The 21,523-nt window shown below is 49.3% G+C and overlaps 1 protein-coding gene across 1 annotated transcript in view; it reads left to right on the top strand.

Annotated features, from left to right (window-relative positions):
- The first annotated feature begins 7,802 nt into the window (after positions 1 to 7,802).
- The window catches only part of NTF3 (neurotrophin 3), a 67,290-nt gene continuing 53,569 nt past the window's right edge, over positions 7,803 to 21,523 (top strand). The window contains exon 1 of the mRNA XM_044226854.1: positions 7,803 to 8,054. Within this exon, the coding sequence (XP_044082789.1) occupies positions 7,803 to 8,054 (252 nt within the window). The remainder of the gene's footprint in view (positions 8,055 to 21,523) is intronic.

Here is a 21,523-nt window from a genome sequence, read left to right as displayed (position 1 = left end):
TTGAGCTCCCCATTCAGCGGGGAATCTGCTTGAGATTCTCTCTCTCTCTCCTCTCCCTCTGCTCCCCACTCCCCTCACTGCCCTGCTCACCTACACACTTTCTGTCTCTCAAATAAATAAATAAAATGTTAGAAAAAAATAGTGCCTGCTATCATTTAATCCTTAGGAAAAACCCTACAAAGTAGGTACTGTTATTATCTCTACTTGATTATCTCTACTATTATTATCTCTATTTCACAGATTTTTAAAAAATGAGATCTAGAAGGGGACAGGTATCTTGCCTAAGATCACAGAAGACCTCAGCCATGAACACTGTTTCTATTGCAGTACTAAGACAAGTACACACACACACACACACACAGTGCCTGAAACAGTGCCTGGCATATTATGCTGATATTATTAACGGTACCTAGCATTCAGTAAACACTCAATCAAAGCTACCTGTTGTGATCATGATGATGATAGTGATCTGGTAAGAAGTTCCCACCTGCTAACATTCCTTCCTGAGCTGGGCATTTGTTCCTGTGAGATCCCAGCTGGGCTGTTCTTCTCTGCGTGAGCATCATTTGCATTCCGAACAAAGGTCTGAGGACAGCCTGCTCTGAGAGTGAGAACAGGAGCAGAAATGTCAGTGAACTGACTGATAAATATAGAAAACCATCAGATGGATTATCTACAGGGGTATTTCTGCCTGTCTCTCTGTGTGTGTTGCAGAAAGTAGGGGTATATAAGCTTATTTTACCTTGAACGCAAATTTCCTTGGTTCCCAAGAACTGTTAATACCTGTTTTTGCTGTTTCGTGGGAACTGTGGGCATAAGGTCTTTCAAGTAAAAGGCTGTGTGTGTGATTAATTCTCCTTCCTCAGTTTTCCTAAACCACTGGAGTGGAGAGAATGTTTTCAAGGATACATGGATAATAGAATGAACCTTCCTTGCCCACCAAGCCACCCCCATATAGTTTGTACCTATCTTGTCAGGGGTAAGTGAGGACTGGTCTTGGGGTCAGGAGAATGGGTGAAGTGACATTTGTCAGGTAACCAAAGCCTTGAATTCTGGGGAGAGATGTGTTGGAAGAGAATATTCACAGGACATGTTATTATATGTTGTTATCATACACATGGCTAGACTGGATGAGGGTAAGAAGACCTGGGTCTCCATCTTACTTAGCCTTAAATCCTTGGGAAACCTGCAACTTTGGATTGCTACATGTTTGCTTCCCAGAGTGTTCCCACCCCTGAGACCCAACAAAATTAGTAAATGGAGGGCATGGGCAGAGATTTTTCTACTCCTCAATCCCATACCAAGGACCCAGCCAGAGCACATCCCCAGATGACTTCAATCCCCAGTATAGGGAGAAGGTATAGTGTGATGCAAACAGTGCTGGTTTTCAACTTTTCAGCCATGAACCTGCATCTCGTGTCCTTTCTTCAGCAGGGCATAGAACATGCAAAAGGCAGGCTGCATCTCAACACTGACTGTCCCAGTAGTAATGGGCAGGAACACTTCCGCTATGGGAATCACCAGGGAAACTCACCATACTTGACACAGAGAAATCACCTGGCTGTGGCTTGTAACCAGAGTTTCTACCCACAGACATCAGTCACTCTGGGGCTACTGTAGGTGCAAAACAGATAATACAAAACTCCCAACTGTATTCAAATTTCTTTGCTTTCTTATTTATATTCCCAGTTACACAAGAAAATGAGGTTAAGTCCCTTTTACACACAATAAAACCAAGACACTGAAAAGCTCAGTGATTTCCCATAGCTCACAAAGCATTGCCAAAGTTAGCTCACATTCTCGTTCTTCCAGTCTCCAGCCCATAGATCTTCTCCGGATTGCATGGTCTTTCAGAATTGCTCAAAATTCTTACAGCATAAATGAAAGCCTACCTACACTCCATCTATAATCTTTCACCTCCTCCTAAGAATTCAAGAGTTCGTTAGCATCCAGACCCTTCCCTAAAAGAAGGAGGCCAGGGTAAAAAGACCACCAGGTAGGAGTAGGGTGGTTGGAAACAGGACCTGGACCCTGTCACTTCAACCCTGCGGTGCCAGCCCTCTCCTGAGGCTAACATACCTGCTCCAAGGTTCTCAGAGTCTGTAAGATTGAAAGCATCTGCATATTTTGAAACATTCAAAGCAATCCAATTTTTTATGTTCATCTCAACATTTGGTTATGTCTAAATACAACCATAGAGGGCTCAAGAAACAGCTGGCTGGTGAGTGGACACAGCTTAGCAGATGAATGTAAGGGACTGATGACTCTCATCTTTTGTTAATCTGAACCTCAAATAGGAGATGCTGGCATCCCTAATGGGAAGGCTAGCCTATTGAGTATTTTACTGTCCGAAGATGGAATTAATGGCAGTGCCATATCTATTTTGAGCCCAAGCAATAAAACTTTATGAGTTCTTCCCCCCATGAAATATTTTGTTTATGTCACATGCATCTAAGCTAATGTTTTTTTTTTTCCTTTTTCTTCCCTTCCCCACCCCCATCCTTTCCCTGCCCTCTTTGTCTCCTGAGGCCTATTCCCTTTGGAAGTGCATTAGTTACCTAGGAAACCTTAATGTCATTTTTTTTTATGAGTGGAGTTAGGTGCAGCATAAACTTAATTTATAGGGTGGTGAGGAATTCATGTCATGACTGGTGAAATAGGAGACTTTATTATGATTTCTATATCCACCTGTGTGGTAGGAATACATACCTTCCCTCTATCATTATGGGTAATTTCTTGAAACATAATTATGAATATGTGTGCTATTCCACAAAATGAGTTGATCCATTGTTATTCAACGTAATTCATCATATTGTTCAATGTAAGCTCTAGAACATAATTAGCAGTAACAACAAACCAATAATATACTAGGCAATCTGTTACAAGTTGAAGGACATGGTGGAATTTCCTCTTACATGATGAGGCAGTCCTGCCTTAGAGACAGAATGAATAAGATGAGATTCTGAAATCCTTCAACTCTGCCTTTCACGCTCTCTGAGGTCCACGCTGGGAAACATAAAATTCTAAAAATGTTCACCACGTCAGTCTGCTTCTTTCTGTCTTCGTCCAAGGGAAAAATATATAACCATGAAGCTACATTAGGGAAATGTTTCAAGACGGCTTACAAGTAACAAAGAGGATATTCCAGAGTGAAGCTGAGATTCCCCCCCTGCCCCCCAGCATAGCTGGCCATGTTCTGATAGGAGGACTATCAGACTGGGGGAGCTGGTACATTTAGCCTGACACTGGGAGTTTTAAATCAATTAATTCGTGTGCTCCCAATAATACTTCTATGAGGCTGGCATTGTTTCTGCCAATTACGGACAGCTTCTGAGTTCAGTGACCTGTCAAAGACACACAGTTATGAGCAAAGGAGGGAGCATAGAACCCAGGTTTGTACAATTCCAAGATCTACTCTTTCAATGAGTTCTACTTCTGATCTGTTACTATGAGGGTTTTTGGTTTTGTTTGGGGGGGGGGTTATTTTGTTTGTTTGTTTTCCTGGGGAAATTCATGGAGAAGCCAGAGCCTCAGTTTTCTTAACTACTAAATGTGGGGAAGGGACACAGAGGCTGACAGAATTTGATCCATCTCATTGCTCTGTTTTATCAACATTTATCAATGTTGATAGCAGCAAAGCTGGGCTTTCTCAAGATGATGAACATTTTAGGGAGGATCTGGGTTCGCTAAATAAACATAAAGTCACTCAGTTTCTGCAGACATCTGTACCCACTTTGCAGGCGGGGGGGGGGTGTTGGAAGAGGAAGAATGGTTCCCATGACTCTTCAGGGCATTTGGGCGGAGTTGCTAATTGCCAGGACAGCTCATGCGGCTGTTGGTTACTAATGCTATAGTTACCGTGTGTGTAGTAATGGGTGAGCAGCCAGGAGTCTTCTGAATGCTGGAGCCAAGGTAACACACAGTCTTCCCGGGCCCTTAAATTCCCAGTCCCTATGCAATACCTTTTGCAGGCACTTTAATTGTTTCAGAAACATAGACTTTCCGGCTCCAGGAGCGGAGCTCAAGCCGATGTCTAAGTGAGTGGGGGTGGGGGTGGATGGGGTAGGGCAGAAGAAAGCAGGTGCCAGCATTCTATAGACCTTTCCCCAGTGCCCTCAGCGCAGAAGAGGCAAATTGCAAACACTTTAGGATGAGCTGAGGTGTGGAATATAGCTTAGCAATCTAAGACAGAAAAAAGAAAGAAAGAAAGAAAGAAAGAACAAATGAACCCACAAGGGTAGAGGACAAACATTCAAGACTAGCTCTGCGGTGCTGGGGCAAAGAACTGAGCTTGTCTTTTCCACATGTGGTCACAGAGGAAAGGGTCCTTGGAGGCCATTAGGCCCAAGACTCTCATTTCTTGGGTCACCCATGTCCTAATGAATTAACCACAGTAACATCCAGTTACTGCCCAAGACCCCCTCCTTTGCCACATGCTGAGCAACCCCTCCACCCCACTCCACCCCCTGCCACCCCGCAACACACAGTCCATTTAACTGAAACATCAAAACTGTTTTTCACAAGGTAAAGGCAGAATTCATTCCAACATTTCCATTTCATTTCTGTTCGGTGTTTCAACCACAGAGTGGTGCTATTGCTAAAGATAAGGGTGGGCAGAAAGGCTCGCTCTAGAAATCTGCTTTAAGACAGGGTTTGGAAGGGGGCTTTCAATCACTGGATCTAATTCCTGCCCTCACAAACAACTTTCAGGAGTCAGGCCCTACATTCAGAAGCAGCAAGGAGAAAAAGAAAGTTTAGCGACCTAAAAATACAGTCAACAGATGGACAGAGCCAAGGCCATGACCAAGGAGTCAGTTTGGAGAGAGGCAATTACCTGGCGAATCGGAAAAGAACTAGTCCTGGATGGACTTCCACACCCAGCACTGTCTACGGGGGCAGGAGCTCATCAGCTTACTTCCTAGTTCTGTTCTTTGCTTGAGCTATCTATACCATTAAGGTCTTCCTCTATTTAGAAAAAACAGATTTGCTTAGAAGTCCCAATGTTCTGCAGTTCCAAAATGCATCACATTATACACAATCATCTTTTACTCTTTTAAAAAATATATATGCTTTCTACTCCTTTCTCTGGCCACCTTCTTTGATCACCTTGCTATGCTCTTGAAAGTTAAGAGAGAGACCTGGGCATCTGTCCCAAGTCTTCTTTAGAGATAAGAGAATCTTCAGCTCTGAAATAGAAAGGAAAACAGTGAAGGAAAAGGCAGCTTGCTTGCTCGGGGAGATTGTCTAAAAAAGGTCTTTCACTAAGGAAAGGACCAGTAGCTCTCCATTTGGAAAAAGTGAAGAAAATGCCTCTTTTACCCTTGGTTTCTGTCTGCTTCTCTCTCTCTCTCTCTCTCTCTCTCTCTCTCCCCTTCTCTCCTTCCCCCAGCCCCTCCCTCTGCAACGCTCCCCCCACCAAAGGCACCACACATATTTGGCAAGATTAAGGTGTCACCTCTCATATTACAAGGCGTGTTGATTGCACGCAAAAACAGACCCACCAGCACAGAACAAAACCCCCCCTGAGTCAGAAAACAATACGAACTCTTCCAGCGATTGCCTAGGTCCTGGCAAACTGTGGCCGCCAGTCCGTGCACGGCATCTGCAGAACAAATCGGGTCTTAAACTCACTGCTGCCTTTTCTTCTTCTTTTTTTTTTTTCCCCTTCTGATTTTTCAAATTTAAGTTTGCCCCCTCCCTTCCCCTCCTCCCTCCAGACTGCCAGTGACCGAGGAGCTGCAGGCGGATCAGCCCGCACATGTTTTTAACCCCTTCCTCACTGGAGCAGGAGCCAACCAACTCTTTCCCTGCAACCCCTGGGTTACCGGTGGACCTGGAGCTCCAGAAAAGAGCCCCTAGACCTTGGCCAGTGGAGCTCAAACTGGGCCTGAATCCCTCGTTTGACAGAGGAGGTGGGGGTGAAGTGCGGGAAGTGGGGGAGGGCAGGGAGGCGGGCCGGAGCAGAGAGAGAAAACCAGAACCCAGCAGATCACGCCCAATCCAAACCTTCATGGTGTTGTGTGCCCAGTGGAGGAAACAACTCCGCAGCTTAATCTGGTCGGGAGGAAGACCTCGACATTTTGGCACGAGGCCGGCACTGAAGGAGGACCCCACTCTTCCCAGGGACTGCGGGAGCGCCGCCCCTGGGCCTCAGTGGGTCATTCCGGCCGTTTTCGATGTGGCAGCTTCCATCTGCCAGGATAATGATGAGGCAGGTACAATCTATCTAGTACGCAGCCCCCAGGCTCCATATCCCTTCCTACCTCCTCCCGGACCCCGCCGCCTCTCTCTGCATCCACCTTGACCTGATCTGGTAGGACATTGCCAATGCTTCTCCGTGTTTGACCAAATTCTCAAACAAGTCCAAAGAATTTGGATTTTTTTTGAACCTGGACCCCGGCTGAAACATCTAGTGGGTTGCTTCTTAGACACCTGGAATGGCAGGGCAGGGACGAGACCGGATGCATACTTGCTCCCCTCCCCCAATCGCGCGCGTGAGTGAAAAGGTCCTGGAGAGAGATAGGGCGAAGCGTGGCAGAGGCTACAGGGAGGAAGTGGTGGGGGGCCCGGAGATGGGAGTCCGCCACGCCCGGGGAGCTGCCCCGGAGGGGGTCAGGAGCTCAAAACTCTGCTCAAATGCTCTAGATTTCTCCTTGACCCCTAAGCGACACCCCCACCCCACCCCCGCCACTTCTCTCGATGGCAAATGGACGAAAGAAAGATGACTTAACTCGGTAAATTTAGAGAGAACGATCTCAGAACAAGTGGGGTCTAATGGGCAGCTAAAATTATCGCGAAATAAGAGATTTTGCCCCCTCCCTCCCATCCTTTCCTCGAATAATCTATGGGTGGGGGAGTGAGCGTCACTACTTTGGGAGCGCTACTAAGAGGTTTGTTTGTGGCTTGCCTTTTCTGCTGCCCCGCGCTGTCCCCGCGGGCAGACTGGTGGGTGCTGGATGGGTGCTCAGCTGCAGGGCCCCATCCTAGTTTGGAAGGAAGGGGCTTAGAAGTCGGTGTCTGGGTCAAATGGGAGTCTTCGATCCATCCCCCTCTCTCTTCCACGTTCGCGTTCACGCTCGCGCAAACACACACACACATACACACAGGGCCACCCCTTCCTTGGTCCCCCTGACCCCCACCCCCTACCTCTCTGACTCGCTGTCTTGGACGGCCTGCACAGCGTCCTGGGTGCTGGTCCCTGGGAGCAGCGATTTCGCTGGGGAACGATTGTCCTTGGGCGTGTTCGTGTTGTGGGGTGGGGGAAGGAGTGACGGGTGGGCTTGATAGGAGGTGGGGAGAGATCTAGAGCTGGAAGGGTCTAAGGTTTGGAGGAGGAGTTTGCACAGTAGACCCAAGCCGCCAGGGGGAAGGGGCAAGAAAGGCCCTTCTGCCTAGAGAGGAAAATTTTAAATAAAAAGAAAAGAAAAAGAAAATTAAAAAGAAGTTTTTCAAGAAAAAGAACAAATAAGACAGGCTGAAGACATGATCATGTAAAATGTAGTGAAAAAATGAATATTTCGTTTTCTATTTTCCCCCTGGGTCTCTAAAAAGGGGATACTGAAGTAGACCATTAATTTAGAAGTTTTTGTTGTTGTTGTTGTTGTTGTCGTTGTTTTAAGACAGGCTAGGAGAAATGACCCCGTTGCCCCTTTGGGCCCCGAGCCCCAAGCCGCAGGGGCTTAGGGGCACGGGCGGGCGAAACGCGCAGCCGGGCGCGGGGGCGGGCGGCGCGGCACGGAAGGGGTTAAGGCGCTGAGCGCGGAGCCATCTGGCCGGGTTGGCTGGTTATAACCGCGCAGATTATGTTCACGGGACTCAGAGTTGAAGGCTCCTCTCCCTACCGAGCAGCTCCGCGCGCGGCCCCGCGAGAGAGCCCGGCGCAACTACTTTCTTCCCTTTCCTTTCTTTCTTTCTTCTTCTCTTTTTTTCCCCTGCTGGGTAGTGGCGGCGGCGGGGTGGGGGAGACTTTGAATGACCGAGCTCGCGTCCACCTTTCTCTTCATGTCGACGTCCCTGGAAACAGTCACACGGATGCCATGGTTACTTCTGCCACGGTAAGGGGAGGCGGGCACGTTGGGTGGGCAGGTTCGAGGGTGGGGGCGTTAAGTGGGGAGATTTTCCTGTGGACTAGCGAGGGGAGACCCCAACTGCACCCCGCCCCCACCCCCATCGCGTCTCACTCACTCACTTTCCCGGGCTTGTGCCTTCCCCGAAGTTTGCGCTAGGATCTGCCCAGGCCGAGGCGCGACCGCAGCCACCCCCTCCCCACCACAAACATACACACACGGACACTCCTCCCCACCTCTTCTCCGGTCCTTCGGCTACCCAAAAAACCGCCCAGTATCTGGGAAAGTGATCAGGTTTAAGGGACCTGGATTGGAAATGGGGGCGGAGGCGAGGGGAAATAGGGACGACGGAAGGGCAGCAAAGGGATTCAGCAGAACCGCCCCCCCCAGCCCCCAACAAACACACCCGTCTCCTCCTACAAGAGAGGGCTCCCCGCGCATCCTGTAACAAAAGGGGGTGGCAGACGGATCCCGCGCGGGAAAGACGCGAGTGTGCCGCGGCTGTTCCCCAGCACGCGCTGGGTGCCCCGCTCCCCAGAGCTCGGGGTTCCCCGCACGCCTCTCCCTCCCCCGGCCCGGGAGTGGGCTGGGGGAGGGGACTCGGAGCTCACGACCGACCCGGACGCAGGCTTCCCAGTTTGGGGAGTTGCAACTCCTCGCCTAGCGCGGTGTACCTGTCCTGGAGTACCCTACCTCTTCCGAAAGCTTTTCTTGGCAAAGGCCACGCACCCGGGGTTCGTGGTGGCCAGCGCCCACCCTGTGGCTACTCCACCCTGGGTCTCTGCGTAGATGTTGGAGCTCTGCGCGCAGCCCGCGCATCTGGGACCCTGAGGGGGAGCCGCAGGCAAGCTGGCCAGGACGTCCCTGGGGAATTCCTCGCGATTTCTCCAGGCCAGCTCTAGGAATTTGAGGCGGAGGTGTGGGAAGGCTGGAAGACCAGGGACTGGCAGAGCTAGATTGGAGTCAGAAGGACCCCGGTGGGCCAAATTACCCCATTGTCCCAAAGCGCTGTTCACACTCTAAATGAAATCTGGGACGCTTGGGAGTTGAAGGTTCGGGAAAGGAGGGATCAGGGTGGGGGAGGGGACTCTGCTTGTTGCTTTCGGGCACAAGTGGGTGCCCGGCGAGGAGGCGCTGCTGTTTGGGGGGCGGAGTGGGGGGGGGTGCTGGCTGCTTCGTTCCTCAGCTGCGCTTTAAATGCATGGAGCTGAGAACCTCGCGCTCAACCGGGTGAGGGCTGCCAACCGGTAAGGAGCACCCCCCCACCCTACGTGTCTAGAGGTACTCCAGGTGGGTGAAAACATCGAACTAGACCGCCTCCTTTCGACCTCTGGCGGCGAATGGCAGGTTCAGAGTCAGAGTGGAGGCACAGCCTGGACCAAGCCTGAGTGCTGGGCTCAGAGCTGGAGAGCTGGGACACCCGCGCTGGGGGGACTTGTTTATGTGTGAGAAGAGCTGAGGGCGGGAGCTGGGAGGGGTGGCCTAAACGGAGGTGGGTGTCACTCCTGGAGCCTCTTGTTTGTAACTCACCTATTAGAGAATATTCTGGACGACCTGCTTTTTCATAAAGAGATGCCCTCTCCCACCCTCCAGAACAGAGAGCAAGAGAAATATGTAAGCCCTCTGCCCTAAACATCAGGAGGGGAGAAAGTTGTAGAAGAGGGAACTTTGCAATCCCTTCTGTTTTCCTTACACTCAGAAATTCTCCAGCATATTCAGCTAACCCTCTCCAGCCCCCAATTCCTTCCTGACGTGCTGCACAAAGAAAGTTGAGAGGTAGAATTCAGGGGACAAAATCCAACCACCTCTGCCTTGGGCTCAGACACTTAGACCTGGGTATGGTGTTGGGAGTTGGGGGGAGATGAAGAGAAAGCAGGCTCTGTGAACAGTGTGGGAGGAAAACACCAAGTCTGCGGGCCTGCAGCAAGGAGTGTGAGATTTTGCCTTGGTAAGGACTGGCTTGTAGCTGGAAGTGGAAGACCGGGTTCTGTGTGAATGGGGTCTGCTTTCCTATGGCGGGAGATCCAGGTCCATTGGGTACTCTGTGTGGTCAGGGAAGGAGGTTTCTGGAGAGTCTCGGCAGCAGGGTGTGTACTGCGGGTGGTCAGAGAGCTCTCCCCTGTTAGGTGTGCCGTGGAGGTGTATGTTTCTGGGGAGTCTGTTGGATGGGCATATGTGTGACTGGCAGGAGATGAGAGCATGTGGGAACATAGGTGTAGCTAATGAGAAATCTGTGCCTGTGAAGGGTGTCAGAGCAGGAGGAGAGGTACAGTGTGTCGAAGACAGATGGCTTGTGCATGTCTGCACAGACACATGGAGTGGGTGTGGCATGGGAGGGCTGCTGTGTGGAGGAGCGAAAGGTGGACGTGTCTGGAAAGTTGGCCTCCTGAGGATTACCAAAGGGATGTGTGTGGGGGTGGGGTGGGGGAAGACTATCTGGGGAAAAGAGTGTGAACTTTAAGAGTGTGCATGGGGAAATTTGGCTAGGATGGCACTGGGGTAGCCAGGGGATAGGAAAATGGGCTTAGGCACTCATTATGGAGAAAAAACGCATTTGCAGAGAAGGAGACTGGGTTGGTTTTTGCCTTCTGCCCCTCTGTACCTCCTCAGAGAGGAAGGAATTGGAAAAGGCTTAGAATGAGGGGTGTACATTTAAGGGTAAAAGTCCTGTGTGTTGGCACTAGGTGAGGATCGGGGAGAATGTCTACTTAAGACTGGAGTGAGGGGAGGAATACATTTTGCACGCCTGGGGACAGAGACACGTGTTGTATTATGCTGGATAATGGGTTGCTTATTTAATAAAGGAATTCATTGTCACCAGTTAATATTGATTATTAATTAAAATTTATGGAATGCCTACGGGATGCTGAGTCCATTGCTGGGTACTGGGGCATGGCACAGTGCCCTGGAAAAATTCCTTCTTGGACTCAGCTGACTGCTGCAGTTTTGCCAAGAGGAGCGAAGAGAGCTGGATGCTAGTTGAGGTTTCTTCAAGAACTGTAATTCAGTTTCTAGAGATGTTTATGGATCTTGGGGGCCAAAGGGAAGCTGACTGGAAATGTATCTGTGGTTAAGTAAAAATGGGGCATAACGATAGGGATTAGGCAACTGAGGGGTGTGACTATTTCTTGTAGGAGGTATGGGCCGATGATCGATGATCGGGATGGGTGCCACAATTCAGGTCAGAAGGCAGGTCCTGATACAGCGGAGGATTGAGTTTCTGGGAATGTGCAGGTCTCACTAGCAAGAATGAGACTTGATATGTGGAGCTGGTGACAGAGAAGCTGGGATCAGGGAGGATGCGGGTTGAGCGTGTTTGTTCGCTTTGATGTTTTCTGGGCTGTGAGCATACTGCTAACCCGGTGTGCGTCTATGTGCGTGGGCTTGGGCACACGCATGCGCACAGTGTGAGGCTGAGGTTAAGTGACTGAGAGAAAGCTAGAGCCTGAGGATAGGAGGCATATATGTCCCGGCCCTCGTGAGGGGTAGGGCATATGGTTTTGCAGGAATTCTTTGTGCCTGAGGAAAGATGAGAATTGTCTTGGATGTTCAGATGTGTATTTTAAGTGTAAAACGTATACCTAGAACAAGAGCTATTGGTTTCCAGGAGCATTTGGGAAGTGAAGGAAAGGTGAAGTCTGGTGGCGTTTGTGCCTTAGGACAGCTAGTGAGGTAACTTCCTCATACCACAAGGAGGGTGGGCTTCTGGCTACACATAGCAGCTTACCTGGACCAGGTCAAAGGGAACCTCATTTATTAGGTTCTAATCACACGAGGGCATATTACGGGAGAGACTTTAGTTGACTCCTGACAGTTTTAAATTTGTGATATCGGAGCTGTCACTTTGAGGTCCTAGCTTAATTTTAGGTAAAACTCATCCATGTAATAGAGAATTGTTAAAGGCTTGAACCATCGGTCTGAAGATCCGGTGGCACATATTTCCAAAGGTGCTGGGAATGCCTTGATTCTGGTTCAGCTGTGCCTCTTTGGAGGCAGGGTGACTTTGGGACAGTGTCCTAATCTCAGTAACGACTCAATAAGGAGAAAAGTTCCCTCTTTTTTTCCCCCTAAGTTTTGAGTGCTTAGGAATACAAAGCTTTACTCAGAGATGAAGTCTCGTTGAACATAGGCATTAGCATGCCTGTGAATCATGATAAAAATGGGATCTGCACCCCTTCCCAAGTTGGCAGAATAGACTTAACACCCACTGCATGTCTACTGCTCCCGCACTGTGCAAAGAGAATTTTCTATAACTGCCTCAATTTACTCAACCCAATAAACCAAGGTAGCCTAGCCTAGATTGCAGCTGATGGGAATCTGTATTCATAAAAGGTCCTTGAATGCTTCCAAAGAAAGGTGATCCCCAAATCCATGTTCCTGATGATCAGAGACATTTGCCTGTTCCTTAACATGAGCTACATAGACCATGACTTTGGAAACAGAGGAAATGGCCGCAGTCCTTGGCATATTTGAATAAAAGAGGAGCAAAGTCCAGCTATCCCGGGTTGCTGTGAAGGTCTGTTTTTCTCTAGACCGTGGGTCCTTGGAGGCAAGAGCCTGCCTGGTAAGAGGCTTTGGGTCTGCAGAGTGCTGTGCACCCGACACAGCACACGGTTACAGCGCCTTCCCCCAGAGACAGAAACGGAGGCCCAGAGAGGCAAGGGAATCCACTGAAGCCTCCAAGTCCTCCCAGCAGTCAGCACGCGCTGTCAACTCCTGGCTCCGAGTCAGGCTCCCATCTTTGAGTTCAGTGGCCATAAATAGTCAGAAGCTAAGCTATTTCCATGAGGCACTAAACCAATTCTGTTGCTTTTCTTGGCGAGATTGGGCCAATTAAGTTGATTGGAAGAGGTCACTGCTGATGGGTCTCACATTCCCCAGGCGGGACAGGCCAGCAGAGTTTAATTACATAACATTTCCCATCCCTGCAATTCCACTCCCAGATGGATCAGATGTTCAGGCCTCTCCACTTCCCCTCTATTCAAGAACAGCAGCTTCTGCTCCAGGCTCCTCCAGACCTTTTCCTGAGCAGTTACAGGGCTCTGGCCCCAACTGGAGGGAATGTAAATCCGCGAGTTGGCTGAAGTGAGAGAGGGGAGTCAGGCCGACACAGAAGATCTTTAAAGCAAGATCTTTAAAACCCACCACCCTGCCTGGAGACTTCACCAGCTGCTGTTTTACTCTTTAATGAGGCAGGCGGTTTCTGGCGGTGGAGATGGTGAACTAATGACCGTTGCTAGGGTTTTAGGTTTAGTTTTATTTAAAATCGGGTCCGTTGGAGAGGGACCAAATCTTATACTGGAGACAAGCGTAAGCCCCGTGTGGTGCTGCTGATAAGGTCTGTGGATGTACTTTGTGCATGGACAGACGTGTGCAGAGGGAGAAAGGAGCACGGGAGCATGTACACATGTACATGCTGGGGGACACATGAGCTCTAGAGTGGCCCTGGATGGGCAGGTGCCATTTGCAGAGCTGGCTGGTTGGCTGCCTGGCTCAGATTAGATGATACATGGAGCTGGTGACTCTTGCTTCTTGCTGAAGGACCAGCTTGTGGGAAAAGTTGGTAGACGCTTCTTTCAGATCATTTGTATATAAGGATGGAGATGTGGGAACTTTTAAGAAGTATGAGGCCAGTAGAGATGGTATCTTGCTCTACCCTTGACAGATTGCTATTAAGATCAAGGCTGGGCAAAGATAAACCCTACAGAGAACTCAACTTAAGAACCTATGAATGCTCGTGCAGAGAGTCCAAGGTCATTAAAGCATTTTTTGTTGTTCATCGTTTTCTGTAACTCGGCATTTCATCCTACCTATAAATGCCAAGGGACTAAAAAAGGCATGCACCTCTGGATAATGAAAATGCATTGGCTGTTTCATGTCCCCATCTATGCCTTGGTCCTTCTCAAGCAGTCTTAACTGCTAACTGCCAGAGGCTATCTGTGGCTCTCAGCCTAACTCCATACCTCTGAGTATAAGTTTGATTTAGCTGGAGAAAGAACAGATTTTGAAGTGAACTTTGGTGTGGTCTGTTGTGATTGCTCACTTTTTAACAGCATTTGTAGAAAAGACCCAGATCTTTTATGGATTTGTTTAGTCAGGGATTTTTGAAAATCTTAAGGTTCCTTTAAGGTTCATTTAAGGCCAGAGCTGTAGGAGTAAACAATAGCTTACTGATCTCAAAAGATCTCAGACCAATGGGGTGGTATCAGGCAACACTGGGCAGCAGAAAGCCTGCTGACTTGGAGGTAGGGGATCACTCTTGAGACTGTCTCTGTCATTAACAAGCTGTTGTTATGTGCCCCTCGGCTTTCTCACTGGGCCTTAATTTACCCATCTGTAAAGGAGGAGCTTGATTTAGAAAACCTCCAAGTCCCATTGCAATTCCACCATCCTGGGATTCTGCCATGGCACCATCCTCCTATACTCTGTGCCTTGCTTAGACTGCATCTTGGCACACCCTTAATGAACTCCCGCTTCTTATCTTTGGGGAATGGCTTAGTCAAAGGCAGAAAGGCATGCAAAGAATTTGCCATAGTGTTTTGTTTTGGCCAAGAATGCTCATGAAGTTGGCTTACCCTTCCCAGTGCACACAGAGTTGAGTGGAGTTGGGTTTGGCATGCGGGTAAGCCCGATGCTTATCAACAGGCTTCTACACTGAGTGCCTTTTAGTGTCAATGTTTCTGACTAAGACAAGTACCCACCCTTAAGATGATTGATGATGATGATGATGATGATGGTGATAATGATGATGATGGGATGATGGGGATAGTTAATATCTGAATACTTACTGGATACCAGGCATTATTACAAATATCGCATGGCATTATCTCCATGGCCAGGATAATCTCATTTCCAGATGGGAAGACGGAGGTTACCTGACATTGAGAGATATGGTTACAGTTATACAACTAGCTGTTGAGGCCTTCTATCCTGAAGCCTGTGGCCATCCCAAGTCCATCATCCGCCAGTCAGATTGTGTTTTCTTCATGTGCAAGACAAATGTTGAGGCTTTTTAGCCACCTGCTGGCAAGCATGTGTCCGATCTGTCTTAGCTCCCATCAGCCCTCCCCCTTCACTTCCCATTCTGTTGACAAGGGAATCTGCCCTTCCAGAATGGGGGTATTGATTTAAGCCACAATTGCCTCCTTGTAAACTCTATAAGATTGGAGCTGGACATCTGGTTTTGATCCACACGCCCACAAGAGGTGGTAGGTCCCAGCATTCTCGAGTCCTGCGATGAGGGTTGCACGAAATTGAAGTAAAAGAGAATCTGCGTGGAGAACATGCGGGTCCTTCAGAATTTGGAAAACGGCCTTCCTAATAGGGTCACGAACTCCTTCTCCTTCCATTTACACCGGGGTCAAAGTGGATGTAGATTTCTTGCTGAAAATTTGGGGTAGGGGTTGCTGCTAATGCCTGGGATCCCCAGGCTCTCTTTGATGCACAGCAGTTGGAGACCCCCCCAGCCCTGGCACTTGCCTGCCTCATGCCTATCTCTGAGCAGTACCAGAAGTAGGGAAAACACAAAGGTGCTTGGGGGTGCATGTTGCCATCTCTGAAGCCATAACTGGAGGCTCTTATTCTTCCTTCCCCCTCCACTGATTTTCCCATCACCACTCTCACTCCCTCTTCAAGGCAATTAATGAGAATGACTTTGTTTGGTTGCTGGAAGGTATTTGCAATGGCAGATAACTGTAGGACACTAACCTAAGGGCCTGTGAGATTGTAGGTGCTTAAAAATATGTGTTCATTTTATTTAGAGTACTTTTTTTTACGTAGGGTTGTGCTTTTTTCTCTATAAGAAGACGTAGCCCTTTCATTATTTATTTATTTATTTATTTATGATAGGTCCTGGCGATGTACTGACCCCCTCCTTCTGTTTCTAGGTCCCAGACCCTAGAATTAAAAAATATTCTCCCCCTCCCACCCCAGGTTCTAAGTTATCCCTTAGTGAATATGTATCACATTCATAGTCTGGGATTTTTTCCATACCGTGTCTAGCCGGCCTGCTGCTCCTGGTGGCTCGTCGGGCCTGTCCCTTGCTTCCACTGGGTTCTGGAGGAAAGTGCAGCTCTGGGAATCACCTGGATGCCAACAAGCATGTCCCACAGTTAGGAAGAAGCCCAGCTCTCCTGACACCTAACTTCTACCTGGAGCAGCTGGCCCCATCTCTCCTGGCAAAAGAACTCAAACTAGCTGCATGACCTTGAGCAAGTCACTCTCCTTCCTTAGGCCTCTGTTTCCCCTTGTGGAACAGGAGTGAGCCGGACTCACTAGAAGACCAAGGGCCCCTGCCAGTTGTGACAGTTCACATCTTCTGTGATTCTGCCGCTCCCTAAGCCTCCCTGTGGTCCATGCCTGGGATTTCCAGGTATCCCTACTGGCCTGCAGGACTTATGTGCAGAGATGTGGAGGGGGTGGAGGAGGAAATTAAGTTATGTGATGCCAGATAAGTTATTGAACATACGGATGAGTGTATGTTTATAGTGTTGAAGAGGCAAGCTTGCCAGATTTGTGGCAGATCTTGGATTGGAAGTTGGGAGCGTAGGGAGAGGTTTATATGGAATAAAACCGTCTGTGGGTAGCAGAATTCAGTAAGCTAAATCCGAAGGATCCTAAGCTCTGAGGAAGAAGACCAGACTCCGCCCTAAACTCCAGCAGAGATGAACTGTGCAGTTTTGGGGGGGGGGGTCCCTGAACCCCATACCAGGTTTCACTTTGCTCAGGTCTTAAGTGAGATCACTGAGGACGTCTACCTTTGGTGATCCCTAAAGTCTTTCCTTCCTCACCCTTTATGGTAGAAATCCGGAATTAGCAGAAGAACCTGGATGGCTGGATCCATAAGGGGATATGCCTTAAATGTAAAGGGAAATGTCCTTTGATTATAAGATATCGTGAATGGCAGAAATATAAATCTGTTCTTGAATTTGAGATGGCCCTGGAGGATATGTTCTGTCTTTAGAATGTCCTCCCCTCCTTCTTCACCAAGGATATGAAAATTATCCTTCACATCTTTGCTTCACCATTACCTTCTCTGGAAAGCCTCCCTTGCATTCCCCCAAAGAGCCCTCCTCTTGCTCCCCAGGCTCCCTGTGTTATAGCACTTAACAGCCCAAGTTTTATTTGCATTCCTACCTTTCACTAGAATGCGAGCTCTGCGAAGAAAGGATCTGGACTTTTCATCTTCGTGTCCCCCAACACCTTGAGCAGTGTCTGCTACAGAAATGTGTCGGGAATGCATGCATGACAGGTTATCCAGGAGGCCAGACTGTGCAATGCTAAGAGCCAGGCTCAGAGAATGACGCGGCTGGCCAAGGGTCCGGGGCTGTGTTCTCTATGTCTCCTTTGGGCCTGTCCCAAGGCTGAGGTCATGATGCTCACTGTCTCTTCACTGGGAAAGGCTTTTCCTGCTCCCCTCCTAGACTCCCCACCCCAAGTCTTCCTCTGCCAAGCTCATCTGCAAATTTGGGCTCTTGGTCACAGGTGAGTTGGGTGTCACCGCCTACAAATGAAGGCAATCCTTCTCTAGACACTTGGAAAATATATGTGCAAAGGTTATTTGAGAAACATCGCTTAGTATTGGGCCCTGTGCTAGCTGTTGGAGAAGATGCAGGTGAATGCCTTGCCCCTGACCTTGAGGACACAGGAGCTGGTGAGGGAGTCGGGTGTCCTATCATTGCCCTCCAGGGAGGAGCAGTGTGAGCACTGAACAGCACATGCCGGGCTCCTGCCCGGAGTGTTGTTTTTTAGTGTGAATGAGGATTAGTGTGAATCCTCTTGGTCAGGAGCAGTCATGCCTTCTGCAGAGCAGTGGTTCTCTTCATCCCCAAGTTCCTGATGCTTCGCAGAGCTCGGGCTGTGGATGCTCAGAGCCCGTTGGGACGCACGTGCCCGTGATTCTTCATGGGGAGAGTTTGTGGCAGGTGCGTGTGGTCCAGGTGTTGGGGCTTGGTAGATGTGTAAGTGCATGTGCTCGCAGGTGTGCTTTTCAGAAGTCTCCTGGCTCCCGACACAGACAGGGATGGTGCATCTATTGGAGAAGCTCACTGCTTCTCCTGGCAGCCTCCATGCGTAGCTCCTGGCACTGTGACCACTTCTGACACAGGGACAGACTGCCATCTACTGTCCACTTCTGTCCGCTGAGTCCCTCCTGCTCAGTGAAAACCTCAGCATTTTTTTTTTATATCCTGTTTTCAACTGGTCCAGATACCACTAGACAGCAGATCCTTACTAATGCTTTCTTTGGATTTTATAAGGGTCCTTTAAAAAACAACAACAACAACAACAACCTAACACATCTGTTGGATGTTTCTCTTAACCACTAAACAAAAGTGTTACTTTAAGAGGGCCTCTGGCCTCACCTGACACTTCTCAGCCACCATGCTGGGTACCCTGGGGACCGCCAAGGTCTGAAAGGCAGGGACCCTGCTTTCAAGAACCTTGCAGTCTGTTTGGGAGTCTGGGACAGATTGCAGACAAATAGACCGGTGGGGTGGTTGAGGGGGCAGGATATGTTTGGTAAGCGGCACATAAGTGGCAGGGACCTCAGGGGCTTTGAGAGTCTGGAGGAAGGAGGAGTCCTTGTAGACTGGGCTGATCAGAAAGAAATGTGGAGCAGCATGACCCACCAGGTCTGCTGTAACCACTCCAGGGGTCAGCAAGAGCCTCCGGAGGGAGTCCTCTGTGTCGTGGCAGAACTGAAAGTTCTGAGACCTACAGGGCCACCATGTGCCCTGGGGCTGTTGGGCTTGCTGGGCTTCCCATCCTATCCGTAATCCTGCCCCCCATGCCACTCTTGCATGCAGCGGGAGGTGGCTCCTGGGTCCAGCCTGTCAGGAAGCAGCAGCGCCAGAGTCCCACTTGGATCCTGTGCAAGGAGGGGCACCTTGAGATGTGGCCCTGTCTGTCCTGGTGGGCCCCCACATAGTGCGAGAGACCGCACTTCCCAGGGGAGTCGTGGGGGCAGCTTGAACGCAAAGGCCAGGGGGCAAATGGCTTCTTGAGTCGTCTGCCCTGTTTCTCCCCCTACCCCTCTCCTGGACCTTCCTTCTGAAGATCCAATCACTCCCAGTGCCTGAGTCAAAAAGAGCGTCCCCCCCCCCCGAAAACCTGTGTTGGTCCCCTAGCTTTGGTCACAGGTCCAGTGTGGGAGTCCGTCACGCTAGAATCCAGGCTTCGCTTTAATGAAGTTGTCGTTGTTGTTGTTTCTAACTCTGCGCGCATTTTCCATGGTTGTGGATTAAAATGGGGAAAAGTTGTTTTCATCATTCCACCCTCATACTCTTCTCTCTCTGTCTTAGCATTTAAATGGTCACCAAGGAAACGTTCAATTCGTTTCATGTTCTTGTATCTCAGAGTGTGTGTGTGTGTGTGTGTGTGTGGAATAAGAGAGAAAGATATTTTAGATTGTGGTCTATTAGCAAGTCTAGGAAATCAAGTTGAATGTGGTTGGGTTACTGGCAGGGAGACCTCAGCTTGTCACTCTAATCCTCTGACGTTCCCTTTTTACTTTTTGGCTCTTGTATGAATCGGGAATATGTCTTCCCAGCGCCCCCTTCGGTGTTTACATCTCCTTTTGGGGGCTGCTGTATAAAGTTACCGTCTGTCTGCTGCAAGTCTCCTGAGTCATTTGGGGGACCACTCGACAGAGGCACCGTCCAGGAGAGAGCCATTCGAGAAGGTCCGATTTTTTACTAAAATGGGAAAAAAATATGAGGGGGTTGGAAAAGGATTCCGGTTGCTTTTCATGTGCTTTCCTGGGGCACAGGCATGTCTGAGACTCTTGTCCAAAGAGAAACAGTGAGCAGGGGCTACAGTAGAGATAGAAAAGAAATTTCCTCTGAGAGCAGTTCCAAGCCAAACAACTCCAGGAAATAGCGGGGAGGCTTTCTGACAGCGTGTGATGTGATTTGTAAGCATCCGTGAAAGCAGGAGGGGATGAGGGGGAAGAGAGTTCCAGGTGAGGAAGCAGGTGGAAGAGGGAAGGTGAGAACAGCAGTTAGAACTGAAGGAAGCCCGAGTAGGTGGTGCACAGGGCAGCCTGGGATGATGGGTACAGAGAGGTGTGGAGGAGGCAGGAGCTGACAGGGGGCTCCCTTTTCCCCCAAGGGCATTGATGGGGCACTACTGAAGACTTGGGATCAGCCCTGGAGAGGCCACCGTTAGGCTTTGGCTCCAAAAAGGAGGATCACTCTGGCTCTTAATTTATAGCTACAGTGAAAGAATGACTGTTGGTTGGATTAATGGAAGAATGAATGAGTGAGGGAACACGTGAATGAAAGACAGAGCGGGAGCATCAGGCCTGATGTGGGCTCTGGCTCCTCTGATTTGTGCTGGCTGGGGGAGATAATGCCAGTCCTGGAAGGGGTTGCGGGGGTGGGGGGGCACATACACAAACAGAGTGGCTTTGACTGCAGGGGAACAAAAACTAGGCTTAGGAACTCATAATGCTCAGAATTTAGGATGGTTGGCAGGTTTTCTTTCTCTACGCATTTCCTTCTGATTTTTGTTTCTTTGACAAGAAAGAAAGTGGCCTTTGGAGTGGCACCCCTGGAAATATGGAGCTGCAACCCCAGAGGGGGCCGCTTGCACAGACCTTTTCCCAGGCGCAAAATGGAATGTGAACAGATGCTAAGGTTTCTGGGTCCCGGAGTCCTGAAGATCAGATCCACCTGTAGATGATTCTTATGGCTGTGTGTGTGCATGTGTGTTTCAGAGTCTCCTGAAAATACCCCAATCCACAGAACCTCTTTGCCAGTATTGAATCTGTACAGAGTTGCTTGCAAGGTCATACTGTTTTTAGGATATTAGAAGAGAGTCTGTGTGACAGTGACCCAGATGGACACTTGGCACACCACCCAGCGACTTGGGATGTGGAAATGCCAGAACTCCACTTGGTAAAGCCAAAGGGAACCTCAGGTATCATCGTCTCAAAGGGTTTTGAGGCAGCGCATCCCATGCTCTTGTGGTTCTGATCTCATTTTGCACTTGATCTTTCAGCTTTGGCTCAGTGGTGGCTCTGGATGATACTCCAGCCAACCGAAGTTGAAAATCTTGGGTTGGGACAGAGGCATCTGCACTTTTGAATGTTCACCAGGTGATTCCAACAGATGGCCAAGTTTGAGAACCACTGACTGACAGTATCATCCCATACTGCTCTGTCTGTGCCCATCCTCACGCTTGGGGTCCTTCCAAGACATCTTCACCTAGTTAAGGATGGTTAGCGAGTTTGAGCTGAGCTCTCCTACACCCTAACTACTTTGCATTTGCCTTAGAAACTGGATACCAGGGGGGCAGATCACGGGTCATCGGCGGATAGTGAAGCCCCCACTACCCCATCTACTGGAGGGGGGTTTTGAGGATGAATGGTGCAGAGCAGGAGAAAGAAGCAGAGACCAGCATTCCCAGGACATGAATGCTGTGCAGGCACTTTTATAAATGTCATCTCATTAGTTTCC

This window comes from Neovison vison, chromosome 12 (genome assembly GCF_020171115.1).
Source record: "Neovison vison isolate M4711 chromosome 12, ASM_NN_V1, whole genome shotgun sequence".
Taxonomy (NCBI): Eukaryota; Metazoa; Chordata; class Mammalia; order Carnivora; family Mustelidae; genus Neogale; species Neogale vison.
The sequence above is the reverse complement of the archived record's forward strand: the minus strand, read 5'-3'. Positions and strand labels throughout refer to the sequence as shown.